General features: G+C 34.0%; 1 protein-coding gene across 4 annotated transcripts in view; it reads right to left on the bottom strand.

The window, feature by feature from the left end:
- LOC146148648 (uncharacterized) overlaps positions 1 to 20,600 on the bottom strand; it is a 113,946-nt gene that overhangs the window by 42,648 nt on the left and 50,698 nt on the right. For all 4 annotated transcript variants that reach the window (XM_083387615.1, XM_083387616.1, XM_083387617.1 and 1 more), the window contains exons 31-37: positions 10,747 to 10,815; positions 10,310 to 10,461; positions 10,066 to 10,244; positions 8,928 to 9,055; positions 8,215 to 8,399; positions 4,142 to 4,301; positions 112 to 226 (exon numbers count right to left, since the gene is read on the bottom strand). In XM_083387615.1, the coding sequence (XP_083243741.1) occupies positions 112 to 226; positions 4,142 to 4,301; positions 8,215 to 8,399; positions 8,928 to 9,055; positions 10,066 to 10,244; positions 10,310 to 10,461; positions 10,747 to 10,815 (988 nt within the window). The remainder of the gene's footprint in view (positions 1 to 111; positions 227 to 4,141; positions 4,302 to 8,214; positions 8,400 to 8,927; positions 9,056 to 10,065; positions 10,245 to 10,309; positions 10,462 to 10,746; positions 10,816 to 20,600) is intronic.

Below are 20,600 nucleotides of genomic sequence, written 5' to 3'. Positions count from 1 at the left end.
ATGGTAATCATAGAATTTGCAATAATATTCTCGTAAATAATAAAATTTAACCCTTCCCCCCAGAAAAAAGACATTAAAAAGTAAAACATTTTAATTTTGGTCTTAACTTACTCCTGATTGGAAAGATATTCAGATGGCCAACCAGGGCTAGCCATAAATCCACTTCGTTGTCCATAAAAAGTACCACCACAAAAGCCTGAACGAACATGTGCTGGGAGTGCAAGCTCTAAAAAACATACAATAGAACACACAGCAAATTTAAAATTAAAACCAAGTACTATCATTTTAAAGTAGTAATCAAAGTTATTGTAAAACAGGACTTACTAAATTTTCTTGATCTGCAACTACATTTTAGAAATATTTCTAAGTGAACCATCTCAGAAAAATTTGTAGAGTCTATTTACATGAAAAATTTTAAAATAATTAACAGTCTATCAAGTGGCAGTTTTGTGAGCAGCAAATGAATTTATTATACCCAATTACAAAAAAAAAATTGAATATAAAAATTATAAAGCACTTATTGGTTCCCAATCTTTTTGTTCTCGTAACACCCTTATCAATTTTCATAAACCCTAAATTAGTTTTATTTAAGCTACGTACGAACAAAAAAGTGCCCAAATTAGTTTATTCGAGCTACGTACGGAATAAAAAATGCCCAAATTAGTTTTATTTGAACTACGTACAAACAAAAAAGTGCCTAAATTAGTTTTACTCGAGCTACGTACGCAACAAAAAGTGCCCAAATTAATTTTATTTGAGCTACGTATGGACAAAAAAGTGCCCAAATTAGTTTTACTTGAACAGCGTACGCAACAAAAAGTGACCAAATTAGTTTTATTCAAGCTACGTACGGAGAAAAAAGTGCCCAAATTAGTTTTATTCGAGATACGTACGGAAAAAAGTCGTCGCAAGTTCTGCAATAGATATCATATATTTTGTGAAGTAACTTTTACGGTTACATGTTACGCCTGGTGTGACTTTTGCCTATATTCGGTGTCTTATGCTTTACTTTGAAATTACAGGCATGTGTAGTTTCAGCCGATCTGTCAGAAATTAGTGCAGTTCGATGCAAAAAGGTGTACAACAATTAGGGCATCCAAAGGCAGGAGAGTCTGACTTTCAGACCTTGAGCTAGCGGCAATTTGCACTAATTGGATCTTTAGGTAAACTTCCTGCAGATATAAATTAAAAATATTGACTGAAAACTCACAAGAAACTATGGAAATAGATGTATGACCCACCCGAACCCAAACGATAACCAGTTTCCTAACTCAAATGATGTGCGTTAATTTAATTATTATTTAACTGCTGGTAAAAAGCCCAAACTCGGGTGGGCATGAGATAATTTCTAGTCCAGGTTATATAGGATTATTACGTCACACATTGATGTATTTGGACCGAAAGTGTTTATATTATTACTAAATCAATGCACATTATTTGGGTTAAGGTGCTCGTTAGCGTTTGGGCTCGGCTGGTAGGTATTATAAAATTTAATCTTCTTAAGCAGATTGTTAAGTCAAATTAGTACATTCTCCCAAGACAAGTCTAAAAGTCAGACTTTTCCATCCTTTGGATGCCCTGATTGTTGTATACCTTTGCTTAGAACTGCACTAATTCCTGAAGGATCGGGTGGTAGTTTAGTAACTGTAAAATTTGGTTCGTTGTTTTGTGATTGGCAAGTTTTTGAATTACTAATTTTGATTAGTTCTCGGTGTCTCTAATAGGCTCACTTAACTCATATTTAAATCTTTTCTAAACAAGGTAGTGCAGTTAACTGGAATCTAAGTTTTGCATAGAGGTTGGACACCAGGCCATGGTTCTCAGTAACTGGAATTTTTTTTGAGATACGCGCGAATCTTTCGTTTTACAACTTTATTTGATTCCTAATTTGGAGATATTTTTAGCTCAAGGTATAAAAAAAATAATTACAGAATATATTTAAGAACCAAATAAACGGAAGTTCCTGAAGTAATTATTATTAAGGACTTGCAAGTTCGGTAAATTGGCAATATTAACAGACTGAAAATAGTGAAGACCAAAAAAAAAAGGTCTCCCGCGTATCCAATTTGGGCACTTTTTTGTTGAAAATTTTGGGCACTTTGCCCACTTATTTTCGGCTTGTGCGCAAAATTTTGGGCACCTGCGCACATGGTAAAAATTTAGCGGGAACACTGGCCACAAGATAATTAACTGTTTTATTTTGTATATGGGCACAAAACTTAGATACAGTTGTAATTACCAGCTAGAAATAACTGGTAAATATAATGCGTTTATTGCAGCAGTTTTAATAGAAAATTTTCCATTTTCAGGATTATTTTTATGTTAAAAGCAGTTTACACAACTTCGCTTTTTGGTTGCACACTTTTTTGGCATTGTACAAAGGAAAATAATTGCCCTAATAATTTATACCACGCCAGTTGATTTAATGATGTTTCCACACAGGACTAATCGCTATAATGTAATAGTCTAATTGTTGGAAAGCTTTATGTTAAACTTTATTTGATTCCTAATTTGGAGATATTTTTAGCTCAAGGTATCAGTGTTTCGCACTGTATGTTTTGTGTTATAGGAAAGTACTTGCTTTATATAAAAAACCTCACGTCGTAACTTTTTTAAACAAAATTATTACACTTACCTGCGACTGCGATGTGCTTTTATTTGCAAAAAAAGTCTTTTTATGCTGTTTTTTAATGCTTAAAAGGTTAGGACTTTCCGAAGATAAAACTTTTAGGCTCATTATTTGGTAAAACAGTGTACACTGCAAAATACAATATACCCCGAAAAAGCAAAGTTGCGTGTTGCGTCAACTAAAGAAGTAGGTTAAAATTATGTCAATATGAACAGGAAAGATGTGAAGGCCAAATTTGTTTCTAATTAAACTTAAAAAAATACGTAACCCATTTAAAAGTCAAAAATGCTAACTGCTAAAACCGCTGCACTACGCGCGATAATTACCTCGACCATTAGGCGGTTACACAGCGCTACGCTTGACTAAGTCCGCCACACAAACTACCACGCGTATCCGAAAGCTTTATATTAACCCATTTCAGACACAATTAGCGGTAAATGGTTGAGGTATGACCAGTGTCTCTGCTGTATAATAATAGGCTACACATATATGCAAAAAACCCATCACATGTAATAAATTTTATATTTACCGAATGTGTAGTGCGAGTGCACAAAATAAAATGGCGTTGAATGCAGCAGTTCTAACAGTAAGTGATTTTTATTTCAAACGAGTAACAGGTTTGTCAGACTTTGGACGCTTTTTTTCGTGACCATAAAATTTAAATTAAAATAATCGCTTTTTCGAGTAAGACTTTTATGCTCAGTGTTTTCAAAACAATGTGAAATTATAAAGCGTAATTAGTCAATTCGTGGATAGTTTGTTAGTGGTGGCTTTTCTACAGGATAAAAATATGCGGCTTTAGAAAACCTACTATGGAATTAGGTTAAATTGCAATTTACTGACTGCGTATCGCTACGTAGGGCAACTTTAAGGGCGATGCATGTTGAAAGCTGTTTGCATTATCACCACTTTAAACCTATCTTAGAAAATCGCAATATTCTGTAGTGATGGCTGACGAAGAGCCCACAGAATATTATCGTAAGCATGGAAAATTTAAGTTTATTTCACAAATTATTGCACATATTACAGGTGTAAATTAATTTATATAGCTGGCACAACTACAGTAGACATTGATTAGTTAGAAACTCTATTTAACCTGGGCAGCACCAGGTATTTCCTTTAGTACTGTATATAACAAGAAGTTTGTATCACATTAACCATAATATTCGATTTGATTGGTCGTTTGAGATGCTGTGGAAAACACAGGACAATTTGGGTTTACTGAAGTTATGCTTGATTCATTAATTCTAAACAAGCTTACTGGTGACAGCATAAATACAAGAGGTTCACAGGAGAAAATGCCACATGAAGAAGTTTTTCAGACTGACGGTTAGTTTTGCTCCAGCTACTGCTAAACTTTTAACTGAAACTATTTTTTCTTGTCATTTTTGTTAAGATTTGACCCCAAATATATTTTTGGTTCGATTAAAAAAATATGGAAAAGCAAAGGCACACATATTTACGTTAGTTGAAAATATATTTAAAAATTTAAATACAGTTACTAAAGTTTACTCATTCTGGTATGCTGGTTGATCCACTCAATAAAGAACTGAACATTAGCAAAGACATCAGGACGCTCCACTTTTGCACAACCGATGCTCCAACTAATGATTCCTGATAAGTACCATTGATTATTATCATCCGCACACACCAACGGGCCTCCACTGTCTCCCTGCAAAAAAACATAGTAGGAGTGCCAAAAAAACATAGTCGTAAAAGTTGGCACAAAAATGCCTTGTTTAGCATTAGGTAATTTTCAAGCCTGCCGAATTTTTTTTTTTGCTACTATAGTAAAATTGGTGTAATATTAAAAAAAAGCTATACAGTGTTTTTAGTTATTGCAGTGTAACTCTAGTAAAAGTTCTGGACTAAGTAAAAGTTCTGGACTAATCAAAGAAAGTTGCAAAATCTAAATTTAGGACTATTTTTATCTTAGGTCAATAAAGCACTTTTTCTAATGTTTTCTTTTAAAGATGTCTACCTAGATAACCACAAGTGCAATCTTGTTGTAATAAAACAAAAGAGGCCAAATCCACGAGAAACTATTTTGCGGTTCAATGGTTGAGACAGAATCTCAGTAAATACATCACTTTGCAAAGCATTTAAATTAGGCAGTGCATAAACATCTTGGTTACTTTTTTAGACTAGTGTAGCTCAAATGACATTCTAGGAAGAGTCAACAAATTATTTATGCTAGTGTAAGGTGTATTTTATAAAAACTCCTTGACAGGTTGTAGACCAGGGTTTTCCAAACTTTTTTGGACACGGACCACTATTTGTAAATCTGTTTTTTTTTTTTATTTTTTATTTTTTTTATTTTGTAAATCTGTTTTTTTTCTCGCGGACCTCACAAAGCAAAAACTAAATAAAACCAAATTTTATATATTTACAAAACTGACAACATCCATAATGGGACAGATGGGATTGCTTCCCTCTGCTTAAATCATCAATTCATCATAAATTCAACGCGCAACAAGTAAGATTTACGATACTGGCTAGCAAAAGCTTTCGAAACCATTAAGTTGTGAATAACTGCAATAACTGCGGCAGTTTAATTATCTTTGAAAGAGTACACATACTGTAGAAAAGTTGTCGGCAACCTTTTTTTTAGTCGTGGGCTAAAACCAAACTCAGAAAGGTCTCTGCGGGCCGCACAAAATGTTAATGTTAACTAAGAATCATGTTATTAAAATGTTAGAACAACTGCAAATTAGGCGGGCTTCGGATATGTTTTTGCACTTAAAAAAAGCGTTTGTTTGGTTTAAAATTCGAGTCCACACGTCGTTATTCATATTCGAAAGTGTAATAAAATCACTTTGAGAAGACGCGATAACCTTAATGGTTAATCTAGTTCAGTGTTTATTAAGCCATTTAGTTTCGAGCACACCTGGCAAGCGAAGCGAGCGCGATTTTTTTTGGGGGGTATACCGGCATTTCTTTCAAATTTCTTGCAAGTTTTTATTAGATTTCAAAAATAAAAATTAAAAATGTATGTCCAATATTTTTGAAAACGTTTTCCGTATTGGCACTTGGCAGTCAGTCTTCCACAGCGCAAGAAGCTCTAATCTAATTCAAATGACAGCATCATAACGTAAACAAACCTGATGTATAAAGATTGTTAACGCAAAGCGCGAAATTTTTTCGCACTTACATAGTTAAAAAGTATGAGAAATGGACTCGTGTCTAGTTTGTCAAAGAGGCTGCGGGTCGGATAAATTACATTTGCCGGCCGTAGGTTGTCTACCCCTGCTGTGCAACGTATATGCGTAACTTTTTAATTTATTGTTATATTGCCATGGACCACCTGTGCAGTCGTCGCGGACCACAGTTTGGGAAACCCTGTTGTAGACTATAGTATATAATACTGTTAGGTTAGAGCAGAGTGCTTCCCAACCAGTGGGTCGTTTGTAAATGTTACAGTTTTCTATTAGATCTGGAAATTATTGCATTCGGACACTCAAATGCTACGTCGTGGATCTGTTAATATCCAATGTGCAAGCTCAAGTTTTGCATTAATGGTAAAATACATGTATACATTGTTTCTTTTCTCATTAATTTGTTTTTCATTCATTTAGTCATATCTCATTGTGGGTCGCACAATAAAACTTGAAACAGAAGTGGGTCGCGAACTGAAAAAGGTTGGGAAGCACTGGGAGTAAAAGAGTTACCATGATAGGTTGTATCTTTTAGATTTTGCTTTAGTTTTGAGATAAACAGGGTTGTTTGTTTACTGCAGAATATTTGGTGATGTCAAAGCTTGGTATACTATTGCAACTTATGCACCTGTATGGTTTCTTTTATACAATTTATTGCTGACAGTTACAGAAAAACAACCAACCATAAAAATTAGACAGCTGAACTGAAATGCAAAGCCCACACATGTCACAAACGTTTTTGAGAAATTCAAGAGCGACTTCACAGAAAACGGGCATTTTTGATTGTATTCCTCTTACAAACTAAACAATGAACATATAAAAAAATATTTTGTGACATTGGTTAAATAAAAACAGTCCTGAAGATGGACATAGACAAGTTACATAGAATAAGAAATGCTATAGCAAAAATATTTTTCTGGTTGTTAATATATATTGTGGCCGAATGCATACCAAAACCTAATATTTTGCCCATATAGTGAGAACAATGCAACGAAATAAACTCTTCAGTCCCGTTTTATAAAGCATTGTTGTGGGTCAGTATTACTTGACTACAAATGTATCTGTTGTACAGTCAAATTATGTGCGGCAAAGGATAGAAATTACCATTGCCAGTAATGCATAACCAATACTTGACAATAACGCCATGCATAACTTTACTGAATATTAACCTGAAGTTGACTTTAAGTAAACCGGTATGGCATTGTGTCACGAGACGCAAAGTAATTGGCCGCCCGAAAAATGCTGACACACTAAAATTACATTTTAAGTAAGCACAAGCCTAAACTTACCACTCGCGTTTGTATTACTAGGCGCAACTATTCGCGTTAAACAAAGATATCATATCGGTTCCAATTACCCGAAACAAATGTCAGAATTTGATATGAATATAACGTGGATTCCAAACTAAGGGTTCGATTGAACTTTGAACATACCTAACAAGCGTGGTTCCATAATCATTTCGTCAAATAGATTTAACTTTCTTCCGTCATGTAAATTAACTTGCAATCACTATAATGGTGGTTCAAGATTGCTAACACCTGAGGCCACAATACTATTTGTGTATTTTTTGGCCAAAGTAGGTTATTAAGTGTTTAATTTGTTGTGCTTAACAGTATATCATGAATATATGCAAAACTTAATATCACAGCCTCTTGACTACTCTTTCAGGTAAGAAAGGGTGAAAAGTTCTACAATGGTAATAACAAAATAAAAAATAAAATTATCTATTTACATTTTCCTTTAAATTGCTTCCATGTTGCTAAGTTTTTTGTAACTAACGAATGTTTGCCTTAAACATTTTTAAACACTTTCCGCTACATTGAGAATTGCTTTTTTTCTAATTGTTAGTAAAATTTTGTTAAGCTTTGTATGTGTATTAACAACAGAATCTGGCCCTCCAACAGAACACATAATGCCGACGATAAAAGTTCTAAAATTTATTAATAAAAGCTTGAGAAGCGCACCGCCCTGAACAAAAATCAGTCAGCAAGGTCTAAAACTTTAATACAAACATGCATTTCGCCATATAAATGGCATCATCAGTTTGTCTGTACAAATAAATAGTAAAAAATTAAACCTTGCTGACTGATTTTTGTTCGGAGCGGTGCGCTTCTCCAGCTTTTATTAAAATTTTGTTAGTAATTATTTTAGCATAACTGGAACTGGTCTTGTAAAATACAGTAACTGGCACTGATCTTGCCTTCACTACCTAAAGCCAGTTGCGAACGGACAAATTTTAGTAATAGCTTAATGTTATCTAGCTTTGTTTGTTTGAAATTTCGACTTAATCATGCTAACATTTACCAATATGTTGAAAATGCTATTTAAAAAAAAAACAGATGTGACATGCTTAATTTAGAACAAAATTTAAAACTATAAATTAGCGGACAACTTTAGAGGGCTGCACATGCCCCATTTGCAAAAGCTTACATGACAAATACCAATCCCTCCTGTTTTAGGATATCCTGTGCACATCATACGAGAAGTAATTAAAGTCTTGTAGTACTCGTTGCATTGAGATTGATTAAGAATAGGTGTTTCAGCATGAAATAGATGTAATGCTTCATTTGTGTGATCAATGCGATGTCCATAACCAGCAATATAGCATTTTTTCCCTAAAAACAAGGTATAAGCTTATGTATTTAGAATCATTCAAGTGCAAAAAATCTATGAGTCTAAGCCTTATTAAAACTTGTTGTAATAAAATACTTTGATCAGATATTTCTGAGAAAATATAATATAAAATATCAAACACAAATAGTTGCCTCAAGTAAAAGAAAATTCTGCCTAATGCCTTAAAAACAATCACCTTTTCACTTTATCTGACATTCTATTGAGGAGTATAGCAACCCTGCTCAAATCACAATTTTTGGCCAAGTTCCAGTTACTTGAATATGGCAGAAATATAACTAGTGCTTATCTATTTTTACAATATTATAAAGCTGTGTATTTTTTGGCATTGTGAATAACTGATGAAAAAAGGATAATTTTTGTCTTTAAAAGGCAATTGAGGGGTAAATTTCCCCCAGAATGGCTCACCGAAAATAGTTTTGCTATGTTTTAACTCTCAACATTTTTATTTAAACCCTTTTTGAAATGATAAAATTAAAAAAGAAAACTATTTTATGTACTTCCTATCTTACCAACACCAAATCGAATACTTCCAGCTGGGAGGCAAATAGGACTTATGTATTTAGTGAATTTCACTGGCTGGTTTAGTTCAACCAAAGCGATATCCCAATCAGGAATCTCTGAATGTTCGTCATATTTTCTGCAAAGAAATCAAAACTAACATTAAATCTAAGCAGTATTACTTAGCCCAAAAATTAAGCAGTATTACAAAATAAACAAAAAGTGCTCAAACTTGTTGTTATTTTTAGTTACGTACGAACAAAAAAGAACCTAAAATAGTTTTTTTTCACGTTGCATACAAACAAAAAGTGCCCAAAACATTTTTCAAGGTATGTATATGAACAGAAAAGTGTTATGCCTCTTTTGAGCTACGTATACAAGCAAAAAGTGACCCAATTATTTTTCAAGTTATCTTTGAACAAATAACGTGTACACATTATTTTTTTGAGATGAGTACAGACCAAAAAATTCTTGTTATAAAAACATTCATTGCACAAAAATGACACTTGAGATTTTCTATGGTACATTTATTTTTAATTGGCGTTTATTGTTTAAAATCATTCCTGTGTAAAGCCATACCCAGCAAGGGATCTAATAGAAATTTAATTTCTAAAATGTGGTTGCAGAGCAAGGAAGTTTGAGAAGCCACGCTGTAAAATACTTGGGGTTAAAGGCACCACTTTGTCCTTGGGTTAAGTGTACTGTATAGCCCAAACAAAGGTCTATAATTAGATATAGAAATTTACCGATAATATCGGCCGATATTTGGCTTCTACCGATATATTGGTATCTGTAAATTTAGGCCGATACTTTTGCCTATATTTTAGTACGAAAATATGATACAAATTTTCTTGTACAACAAACAACTTGCCCATTTTTTTATTTTAGCATCATGCCAATTTAATTTGCAAAATAATAGTTAAATAATTATTATAGGTATATAAACTAAAACAATATTTGGATTTTATTTGCAATAATTCAAGTTTTGAACATTTCCCAGGTATATAAAAAAATCGGTATCAGTATCAGATATATATCGGTTCACAAAATTGTAAAAAATCGGGTATCGGTTTCGTGGAAAAAAGATATATCAGTCGATCTCTAATTAGATACACATATTTAAGTAACCTTACTTCACACATCACTTACTCATGAATTGTTGAGTTTTTGATGGAAAGGACCAATGAACCATCATCAAGTTGATCTAAGTCGTTTGTTCCTAAAACAACAACAAATTTACTTGCTCTTTGCAAGTCAAAACAATGAGCAGCTGTAACAACAAAACGGTCAGATATCAATGTTCCACCACATAAGTGTTCACCACCAGCCTGAAATAAATCAAACATACTGTAACAAATGCTGTAAAAACAGACAACCAAAGATACAAATCAACCTGCAATGATGCGATCCAAGGCCATTGACCTCTTTGTGACATAGGCCCACCTACTATCTTAAGCGTTGATTGACGCACAGAAGGATGAACTGAGCGAATTCCGCATGTGTATGGTTCACAATTAGCAACCCAAACAGATCCAGATGGACAACCTGTAATAAAAACATTTAAATTACAGTTTTTGTTCCAAATTAAATCCAAAGTTTAGAAGCTGTTTAGAATGTTGTATAGACAAAAAAATGTGTTTGTGTGCAGACCAAATTGGATGAATACCTTGGAATTGGAATATTCAGGATTTGATTTTCTACTATCAAGTAGGGAACAATCTTATTAAGGACCTTGGCATTCTAATGCTAAAATATCTAGCTTCATTCACGTTCACATTTTGTACTTCGCCAAGGGTGCAACAAACAACTACAACAACAACAACAAAATACCTCCTGAAAATATGTTTTCCGGGTTGCTAGCATCCGAGTTTGCAAGAATTCCTTGAATATACTGTGGATCTGCAAACACAATTTACAACCATGTAATTGGGCCAAACACTTTGTCCAAATTGATATATTTAGTAAAAATTCTTAAAAGAATATTACATGTTTAAATATATATATATAAGCTACCCTTCTGAACTGTTTTTATAAAAATCTTGAAATAAATTAACTGCCAACTGTCCTTAAATATTGTATGCACATTGATGACATTATGAGTGTAAGATTAGATAATGGGTTTAGTCATATGCATGACAACTATTCAGGATGTGTAAACTATAAATTTGGGTTGTTCAAAGCACAATATTACAATATTCTACAATAATAGCAGGATGGCAAAAGGCTGGAGCCCTATTATGTCAGTCAAGAATTAGCAAATTAAAATTTCACACATAGCCAATGTCATGTATTTTTAAGGCATGTATATTGTATATGGACATTCCATACTAGAATTGGCGGAATTAATTTTGTTCTGCAGCTATATATGCAAAAAGTACTTAGTAGCCCTATATACCTTGAAAAAAAATTTGAATAACGATAGTCGCAATTCTAGTTAAATAGACCAAGGGTTAAGCATGACATTGGCAGGGACGGATCCAGGGGTACCCTGTTATGCTCTTATGAAAGGTCTAAAATTCAGTACTAATAATATCAAAAACGTACCTTTCTGGAAGGCATTACATTGTATGCAATAATTCAGGTAAACTCACTAGTTACCCTTACAAACTCAATTCCCAGATAAATTGTGGGTCTAAATCAGACCTGGGTAACATCCGGCCCGCCAAGCACTTTAATCCGGCCCGCAGCTTATTTTGCTTAAAATACATAAGCTAAGCAAAAACAAGGGCCAGTTTCTACATGTTTAGTTGTATCGTTAACACTCTGTTCAAGGACGGACTAGTAGTCATGACCACGCCAAATTCAATTTTTACCCTGTTTTAAATACTAAAACTGAAACTGTTTTCGCGCTTCGCGTAAATATTTTCTGTCCTTCTTGGTATGTTCCACGCAATTTTTTGGCAACATTATAGACATATAGCGTCCTCTGCATTGTGGCATTCTATATAACGAAAGTTTAACAAACTTAGCCTAATATTTATACATTTTTGGGCGTCGAAAGTATTCCGTCTTTAAAAAATAAACGAAATACCGACCGTCTTTTAAACTCTGAAATATACCGATTCACATTTTGTCAACCTTTTTGGTTAAAACCGTGTGTTTATGTTTCTCCCGATATATACCGTCTTTGCAATAAGGCCATTGTACCGCAAGTAAAACATCGGCAACTTATATCTTAAAAAATTAAAAAAATATTTTGACGTTTTTTTGTACGAAATTTTACCGTATTTTAATCTTAACTTTTGGGTAAACGCGGCACAACTTAATAAAAGTCAATATATCACGCAATGAACATTTTGTTTGTCCTCAATGCCTCACAACCCCCTCTAAATCTAAATTAAAGTTTGCATTTTAAAACAAACATAGTGCAATTTTTTTGCGCTTCTGCGGCATCTTATTGTGGCCTTTTTATCATTTATGCACAACTTCAAACATAATACCAAATTTGTTAGCTTAGTTGTTTTATACTGTCAGAGTATGACGTCATATTGCATGTATTTCCTATTTTTGACCCAGCCCGGCACAACAATTCCCGCGCCAAAAATAATTGCCCACCCCTCGTCTAAATAATACAACCCTCTGTACAAGCGGAAGCCCGGTAATATATTATCCATACACTATAAACCCGTTCCACTTTCATGTAAAAATAATATGCATTTTTGTTTTATTACTCCCCAGGTTCACACTGTATTTTTTTTCTTTATTGTTGTTGCACAATTGTTGTCTGGAAAATCTTAATAAAGCATTCTTTGACGTAACAAATTAACCTCCCTTGCTTGGAATGCAATTATTGCTCAAAATGTGTAGTGTTCTTGTGACTTTTCTTACCGAACCAGAAGACACACATCACCCAAAAAGTGCAGTGAAACCTAAAGAACATTTCAAGAGAAGTAACAATCAGCGAGTCTTGATTTCATTTAGTACTTAGTCACAGTCGGCATTGAAGGCTAGCTTTTTGGTGGCTGGCTGAGTTGCTGGTTTCAAGAAAGCATTCCCCAGGGCAGAATAACTCATTCTACACAGTGCTATTGATATGTGTCAAGTTATTGAAGAAATGCTGCATCAAAACTTAGTTAGTACCAAACAACACTATTATGAGGCGAATTATTGAAATGAGTACTAACATTAAATGTAGCTTTACTGCTTGTATTTGTAAGGCACTGTGCTGACGGAAATGTTTACGATGACATACTTTTTTGCAAAAAATTCCAACAAGAACAACTGTCGACAAGGTAATTTCTTGCTTTGACACCCACTTTGCTAACAAAGCCATTGGTTGGAAAAATTATGTAGGTGTACGCACAAATGGTGATGCATCAATGACTGGTATCCATCCTGGCATCATTAAACAAATTCAGCAAAGAACAGAACAAGCCAAGTGGACTCGCTGCTTTACACAGAGAAAACCGTACTATAAGACAGATGTCACCAGAACTGCATGATATCATGTCTGCAGCTGTTAAGACTTTGGAATGCACTACATGCCAGATGTGTTCCCTGTGCGACAATCTCAATTCCGATCACTTGTGGTTCTTGTATCACAGTGAGGTCATGTGGCTCTCAAGGATAGGTCCTTAATCGTTTCTTTGAATTTAGATGCTATTAATTCTGCAGCCAATGATGTAGCTCCGCCCGCAGAACTTAAGAATGAACTGATAAAGATTTCTTAAGACACCACTCTCAAGCTTAGCTATCAAGAAGTTGATCTTGCTTCATCCATGCAAGCAAGGTATACACTTTACAAAAGAAAGCAGACATGTAAACCTGCAGCTTGTTTTTGCATTCCCGTTATGAATTTGTAAATATCAGAAAACTTTAAAATAAATCACTATTTTTGCCTTATTAGTTATGAAATTGTTTAAGTTTTGAACTATTGCCTAATTATTACATTATTTATCGCATAAACATAGCAAGGTTTGAAAATCATTTAATTTTATGTGCAAATAAACACTCTTTAAGTATTTGGGTCGAAAGTCTAGCAAGAATTCGGCCAGCCTGATAATAATTTTCACATATAAAATAAAGAATATTGAATCCTAGTTTATCTTGCATTAAACGTTTCGTCACTAATAAAAAAAATCCAGAAATGCCAAAATTTTTTTTTTTTTTATGTTTTTGGCGAATAGCTTCTTTAGTTCTCGAGATATGAATTTCTTAAGTGTAGTACACGCAATTGGTTCTTATAAAATTGCCTAAAAGTGCTGTATGCACCCATTTACGACAGTATTAGGATTTTGTGTTTCTTTTTTTTGTAAAGCTCGACCGTTTTATGAAACAACTAAATTACCGACGACTTAAGACGTTAAGTAGCGTCACAATGTGACTGTTGAACAGAACAAAGGGGTGTGAAATATCATGGTACACTGTTCGTGTTGGGCATTTTCGTTTCGAAAAAGGTTGTTATAGTGAGTGGTTGGAAGTGTCATAACTTCTTTTAAACAGAATGATTCAATTATGAAAAACTCTATAAAAAAAAACGACTTTAATATAGAATATTCAATGCCTAAAACAGGCAATGAGAAATTTAACTGGAACGACTAGTGTGTAGTACTTAATATCATATATTAAAATTATTTTGTTTTGTCAACAAAAACAAAAACTTTTTTAAAACAAAAAACATCAAAATGCGATTTTCTCATAACCATAAATTTGGACTTACGACAGTTTTTTTTTATTAGCGATGGTTTATATTTGTTTTGGTGGATTAAACATAACAATATATATAGTGGGGTTGTAAGGATTTTGGGTTTTCACATTATATGGACAAAATAAAAAAAGTCCTCTGACTTCTACATATAAAAAATGCAATTTCTATTTTAGAATTGCTTTCTAAATTGATTGTCTTTTTTTTAAATGTTAAACTGTTTTTAAAGCTGGCATCGTTCTCCCTTGCAAAACTTTAAAAAGATTTTTGTTTAGAAAAGATTTTGTGGTACATGGTTTACTTAAAAAGAACAGGCAGCAACAACTATGCTTATCATTAATCATGTTTCCTTAATAGATGTTTAAATATGGCTCAAATAAAAAAAATCACAAGCGATAATGCTGTTAAGGCAATTGCACGCTGCGTAGGACAACTGGCTGAAATTTAAAAAAGCAGAAGTTGACCAACTGAATGCATTTCTAAAATGGATGCGCCTAATTATATATATATCAAATAAAAAAGTTAACGTAAAGATAAAAAAAAATTACAAAAAAGGCTTGTTGGTATGGCGACACAATTATAATGCTTACTTTAAATGCAGCAATGTAGTGCGGCATTAGCGCATTTCCGGGGACCAATTACTTGCAAATAACATTCGCCTAATAATTAAGTGTAAATTAAATGTTATTGGGGCAGCAACTAATGTGTGATGCCAAGTGCAGAGTTCGCAATTTAATTAAATGTATTAAGTTGCAAAAGTAACATTCTCTAGTAAAATTTGGAAAAAATGCGCTATGGGGTTGTCAGGTATTTTTATTATTAATTTTCACTAATAGTAGGGTATTTTATTATTAACGAACATCCCTAGTGACAATGCACAGTTTGGGAGAACCTATGAACTGGTCTAATAAACTTCATCATATTCTTCATCCTGTTCCGTAGAATTTAGATTTCGATATCTTTTAAAAAGTTTCACATCTATCTTTTTTGGGGAGTGAAAGGCAAGATTCATGGATTGAAATACCTGGCGATAAGTTGTATAGCTTAAAGGAAATTTCTGGTGGTCCCGGCTTTGAGTGCCGTATAATCATACATTTTAGCCAAAGTCAGGTCTGGAGGTAAGAACGGTTAGTTGCTGGTAGCTCTGCAGTAGTGGCTGGGTATAAGTAGAACAGAAAAAATGTGGTCTTTCACTTATTGTGTGCTTTTAGTTGTTTCCTCAGTAGCGTTTTTTGGCTTTTCCACGAATATCATTCCCTACAATACCATCACCAATCTTTTTTTTCAATGCTGTTGTGACAGTTCACTAATTGAAAGGGCATTCAAAAAAAAAATGTTTTGCACACTTCTACTTTTCCGTTTTCAAGACTGAAATAATATTTTAGAGTAGTATTTGTTCTAGAGTTTGAGCCCGCTAGTATCGTTTTATGTCCAGTATTACATTGTCTTGGCAGATCGATATTTCCAAGTAGCCAATACAAGGAAAATAGGGCCTCTCTTTTGTCCTCTGACATTTTCAAATAGCATTTCAAGTGTTTGCAATTACAACTACGTTTTAGTGATTTTTGCTGGAACAATCTCCCTTTAGCTTCATACAACAATCCAGAGTTTCTTCTGGATTTGTTTTGTCGTTGCGTGAATTCTCCTTTCCGCTTTCTTCCGCGCTTTTGACGATCAATGACTTCAGCGTCATCGCAATAAGTACAGTCACCAGTCAGCGGTCCACATGGTTGGGCTTCATCTTATTCTGGAATCTCAATCCTAAAATGTTTTTTTATTTTTCTCCGGTTCATAATTAGGATCATCAATAGTTTTATCTTCCGAATCGCTGCACAATAATAATCTTTCTACAGCTTGTTCAGCATTTATTCCCTTTGCCATGCTACTTGAACTATTGATGAACTCTAACCTAAAATATTGTATAAATTAGGGCAAGGCAATAATTGTTGAACAATGCTAAGTCTTTTAGTCTTTCTGAGCTGGCTCGAGAGATGTTAAAGCTAAAGTTGGTGGTTTTACAAGCCTATATTTGACACCTTTAATCTTTAGCAGACTATTAACTTTGTTAGTTTTTTGCAATGTAATTCTACTTTCTGACTTGCAACTTTTAGGCTATACAATTTATGTTTGCTTCGTACTTGCTACTGTCTTTTGTAAGTTGACTAAACAAGTAATCAATTAAAATAAACTTTACCAGTTCTTTATAAGCCCAAACAAGTAGCTGTACCGAATTAAATAACATTTTAAAACTACGAACTGTTATTTCAATGCTAAGCCTGTTTTCCAACAAAGCATTCAAACCATGATAATTCACACCTATTGCCTTACTTTTGACAGTTTTACCTTTTGTTAGGCTCTTGGCCTTGTTCTAAAATAAATTTTTCTCATCACAAATTGTGTATTTGGTAATTTTGTAATACTGTCGTAATAAAAATCACACAAAAATTCCAAACAACACCGTAAATGGACACATACAACACTTTTAAGAAAAATGAAGTGGATCAACTACCCTTTTAGGAAATTCATATCTCAAAGACTTAAGGAGCTAGAGATACGACACTATGCGCAACAAATGTGCACCAATTCCATTAGCAAAAAAATAAAAATAACATTTTTTTGGAAATTTTGGACTTACAACAGTTTTTTTTAATATGTGTTTTTTTTTTTTTTAATATGTGTAGATGATGTGTAGAAACAACAAGTTTTTTTGTAAAATGCATCTTTTCAAAAAATTAAAAATTTAATTATTTTTTTTCCACACTGCTCGTAACAAATGATTATTTGCCAATGTGACATAAAACCTACTGCAATTATACAGAAATTTTCCAAGTCAGAATTTCTCAACTGGTAGATGCACAAGGGTGTATGCAAAAATCCTAAAATGTGAGGGGAGTAGGGATGTTCAAAGTAGAATCCCAAGGTATTCTAGAATAGGTTTCGAATCTAGAATAACAAATCCAGAATACCGATTCCTAGTATATTTTTATTAAATTATTTAACCTAGATTTTCTTTGAGGGAGGGATTAATCTATACCAGGGGTGTTTGTGTTTATCAACACGTTAAACACCCAAATTAATTAATTGCCGTAAGCAAAATCTTAGAGTTCATTAAGCTATTTTACGAATTGATAAATAGGGTTTTAGTTTACGCGTTACAGCTTTCGTTTGCCAAATATTTTCTTCAGTTACATAATATCATGTTTGATGATGTAAAGTTTTCCGTATTGTTGTGTGTAAAATTCCTAAGTTTTTCTGCTTCAGTTCACCTCGTTTCAAACTTAACATGTGACCCTTAATCTCGTAATCTATAACTGTCAGTCTTTCTCACGTTCTGCAAAACAAGCCTCTTGTTTTGCTGGCATCGTACTACCACTGCAAATTGGCCTTGTAGGATGGCCGTTGTAATGCCTAGCCATGTTTTCAGAGTGCCGGCCAGTCTTATTGGCCAAATATGACGTAACTTTTGTGTTCTCTTTCTTCATACGTATTGGCTATATACATGTCGTTTCTTAGCGACTTTGGGTTTTCTCTACAGAAGTGTTTAGTCTTAGCCGACAGTCGCTACAATAGGCGGTGGCTGTCTGTCTCACATTAACTTGAAAATAAATATACGTTCACTAATGCTATTTAATAACGTTTTACTTTACGTTACAACAATATACTTTTGATTGGAATTTCAGTTGTGGTTATGACAGGTAAAATATCTGACCAGAAACCTTCGCAAACAGAAAGAACTCACGCGGTTGCGACCCGCCGGGCCACTGTTTGGGGTTAGGGGCCAGGCCCCAGTGCAAAGGTCGCGACAGGGCGTAACAAGCTTTGGTGCCCCGTTTTGGTGTTGTTAGAAGCAACTTTTTTGGTTGTGTGAAGTGTTTTTTGTCAGATTTTTTTTTCGGAAGTAAAAATTTTTGCAAAAATTAAAAATGAAAGCAATTGTCTTTAAGTTGAGAGTTTTTGGCTTGGAATTAATTTAAACATTTTTTGCGTTGTTGCAGTTTGGAAATTTGAGTTTGAGGAAAGAACATGACATAAATAAAAACAGTTAAATCTTTTCAGACACATTTCTTTCAAATTGGGTACAATAGTTGTCGGACCGTTTGTAATTGCAAAGGGTATTAAGATTTAAGAAAATTGTGATCATTAAGGCAAGCGTTTTGCCAAAGCGTCGTGACTTTGCGATTGCCATAACGATTTGCGCTGAAATATGTGCAATGAACTTTTAAAATAATTTTTCAGAACTAAGTTGAACCGACGATTGCGAGATCTGTAAAATCGTTGTTGTTTTCTGTTTGTTGACTTGTTTTGTTTTGTTGAATTTGTTTTTGTGTTCGTCAATGGTGTCGGGCCGTTGCCTCCCATATAAAATAAAAAAAGGGTTGAAAATAATTTCCCCTTCAAATAAAAAAATACAGTCGTATTAAGGACAGGGTAAGTTCCTTTTTAACGACGAAGGAGGTCGACTAATCCCTCCTAACAACAGTGTAGTGGTAGGGCCGGAGCCTCGCTAATATGAAAATAAGGGATGTGCAGTTCCCCTTAGATATACTAGTATTGCCCGCTATTAACACAAATTAAGATGTGGAAGGGCCGGAGCCTCACATGTGTTAAAATAGGGCATGTGTAATATTCCCCTAGGGGATGTGTAATATTTCCCTACGTAATTAAGTTTCGAAGACGATGACAGGAATTCCATCTGAGGACAGGGATTGTCCTCTTAAGACTTAAATGTCTGATACTCATGGGCGGGTTTGAAAACGTGACAATTGTAAATATGTAAATTTGTTAAAAAATTGAGAAAATGTCCATCAGGTTCCTTTGCAGTCCTAAAACGTTTTAACATTAAAATTGATTACCTTTCTGGGGGAGCGTGATAAACAGCTTTACAATAGGAACCTTGGAGCAAAAAAAAAATAATAATACTAATAAAAAATATATAAATAAATATGTTGTATAACTGTACTATAATTTGTCTGTTTATTTCGGGCATGACGGAGTCGCTGATTCCGTGTGTCCATGATATAATCACAACTATGAAGTAAGTTTTTTGTTTTTAAATATAAGTGTGTTTTCAGATTTCAACATATCCAATCAAATGATGTGGCGGTCACCGACCTCGATTTCACTTTACTTGCGACAGGCTAATTCAGCTCGCAAGAGTTACAAACTTTTCTTTTCAGAGATTTTCGTCAGCCGGAGTCAATGGCCAGGGTTTGGAATGAGTTTTTTTGTCAAAAGGAAAGTACTACGCTACTATAGACAACGCCAATTGGTCAAATTCCAGTTGAGTCAAAACAATAAACAATTTCATCATGACATAGCAAATATTGCACGTGAACAAATTAACATAAAGTTGCTGAGCACGTGATGATAACTAATGAAATGTTTCTTGAATATTTTTCAAAAATATCCAATATAGTTGGCTGTCCAATGAAAATATTTTGATGCTAGGGAATGGGTCATTTTGGCATGAATAAGCTTTAAAATGGTGATGTTGATTTTGTTGATTTTAAAGGGGTAAGAATAAATTAAAAAATACGCTGAGTTTAAAGTTTGAGAACAGCGTTGAAGCTTTAAATTTGATTGTGTTTCGTTTTGTTTGAAAGAAACGGCCCACCCCCGTAGACTTTTCTTCTTTAATCTGCTCATGTGATTGTTAAGGCCTGACGTGGGTTCCGGGAACGACTTGGGCAGGAGTGGTGGGTCGCTTGAGAAAAAGTTTGCGCGTCAGTCAGTTCTGGCAATTGGGTTCCGAGAAACGACCACTTATTGGGCTGGCGTTGTGCTGCTGCCACTTAATCTTAGAATATTTGCTAGCAATGTTGATAAAAAACAATAAGAAATAAATAAAAAATGCGCAGGGAATTAAAAGTTTGAGAACAGCGCTGAGACTTGAAATTTTAATTGTGTTTTGTTTAAAAGGAATTTGTGTTAATTTTTAAAAGCTATAAATCTTGATATATTTCTATGTTAAAGGGTAGCTTGTTTATACTTACTTATGTCTAACTACATAAAGTTAATTCCACTGTGCGAAAATTGTTTG

Source organism: Ascidiella aspersa, chromosome 4 (assembly GCF_963924565.1).
Source record: "Ascidiella aspersa chromosome 4, kaAscAspe10.2, whole genome shotgun sequence".
Classification (NCBI taxonomy): Eukaryota; Metazoa; Chordata; class Ascidiacea; order Phlebobranchia; family Ascidiidae; genus Ascidiella; species Ascidiella aspersa.
The sequence above is the reverse complement of the archived record's forward strand: the minus strand, read 5'-3'. Positions and strand labels throughout refer to the sequence as shown.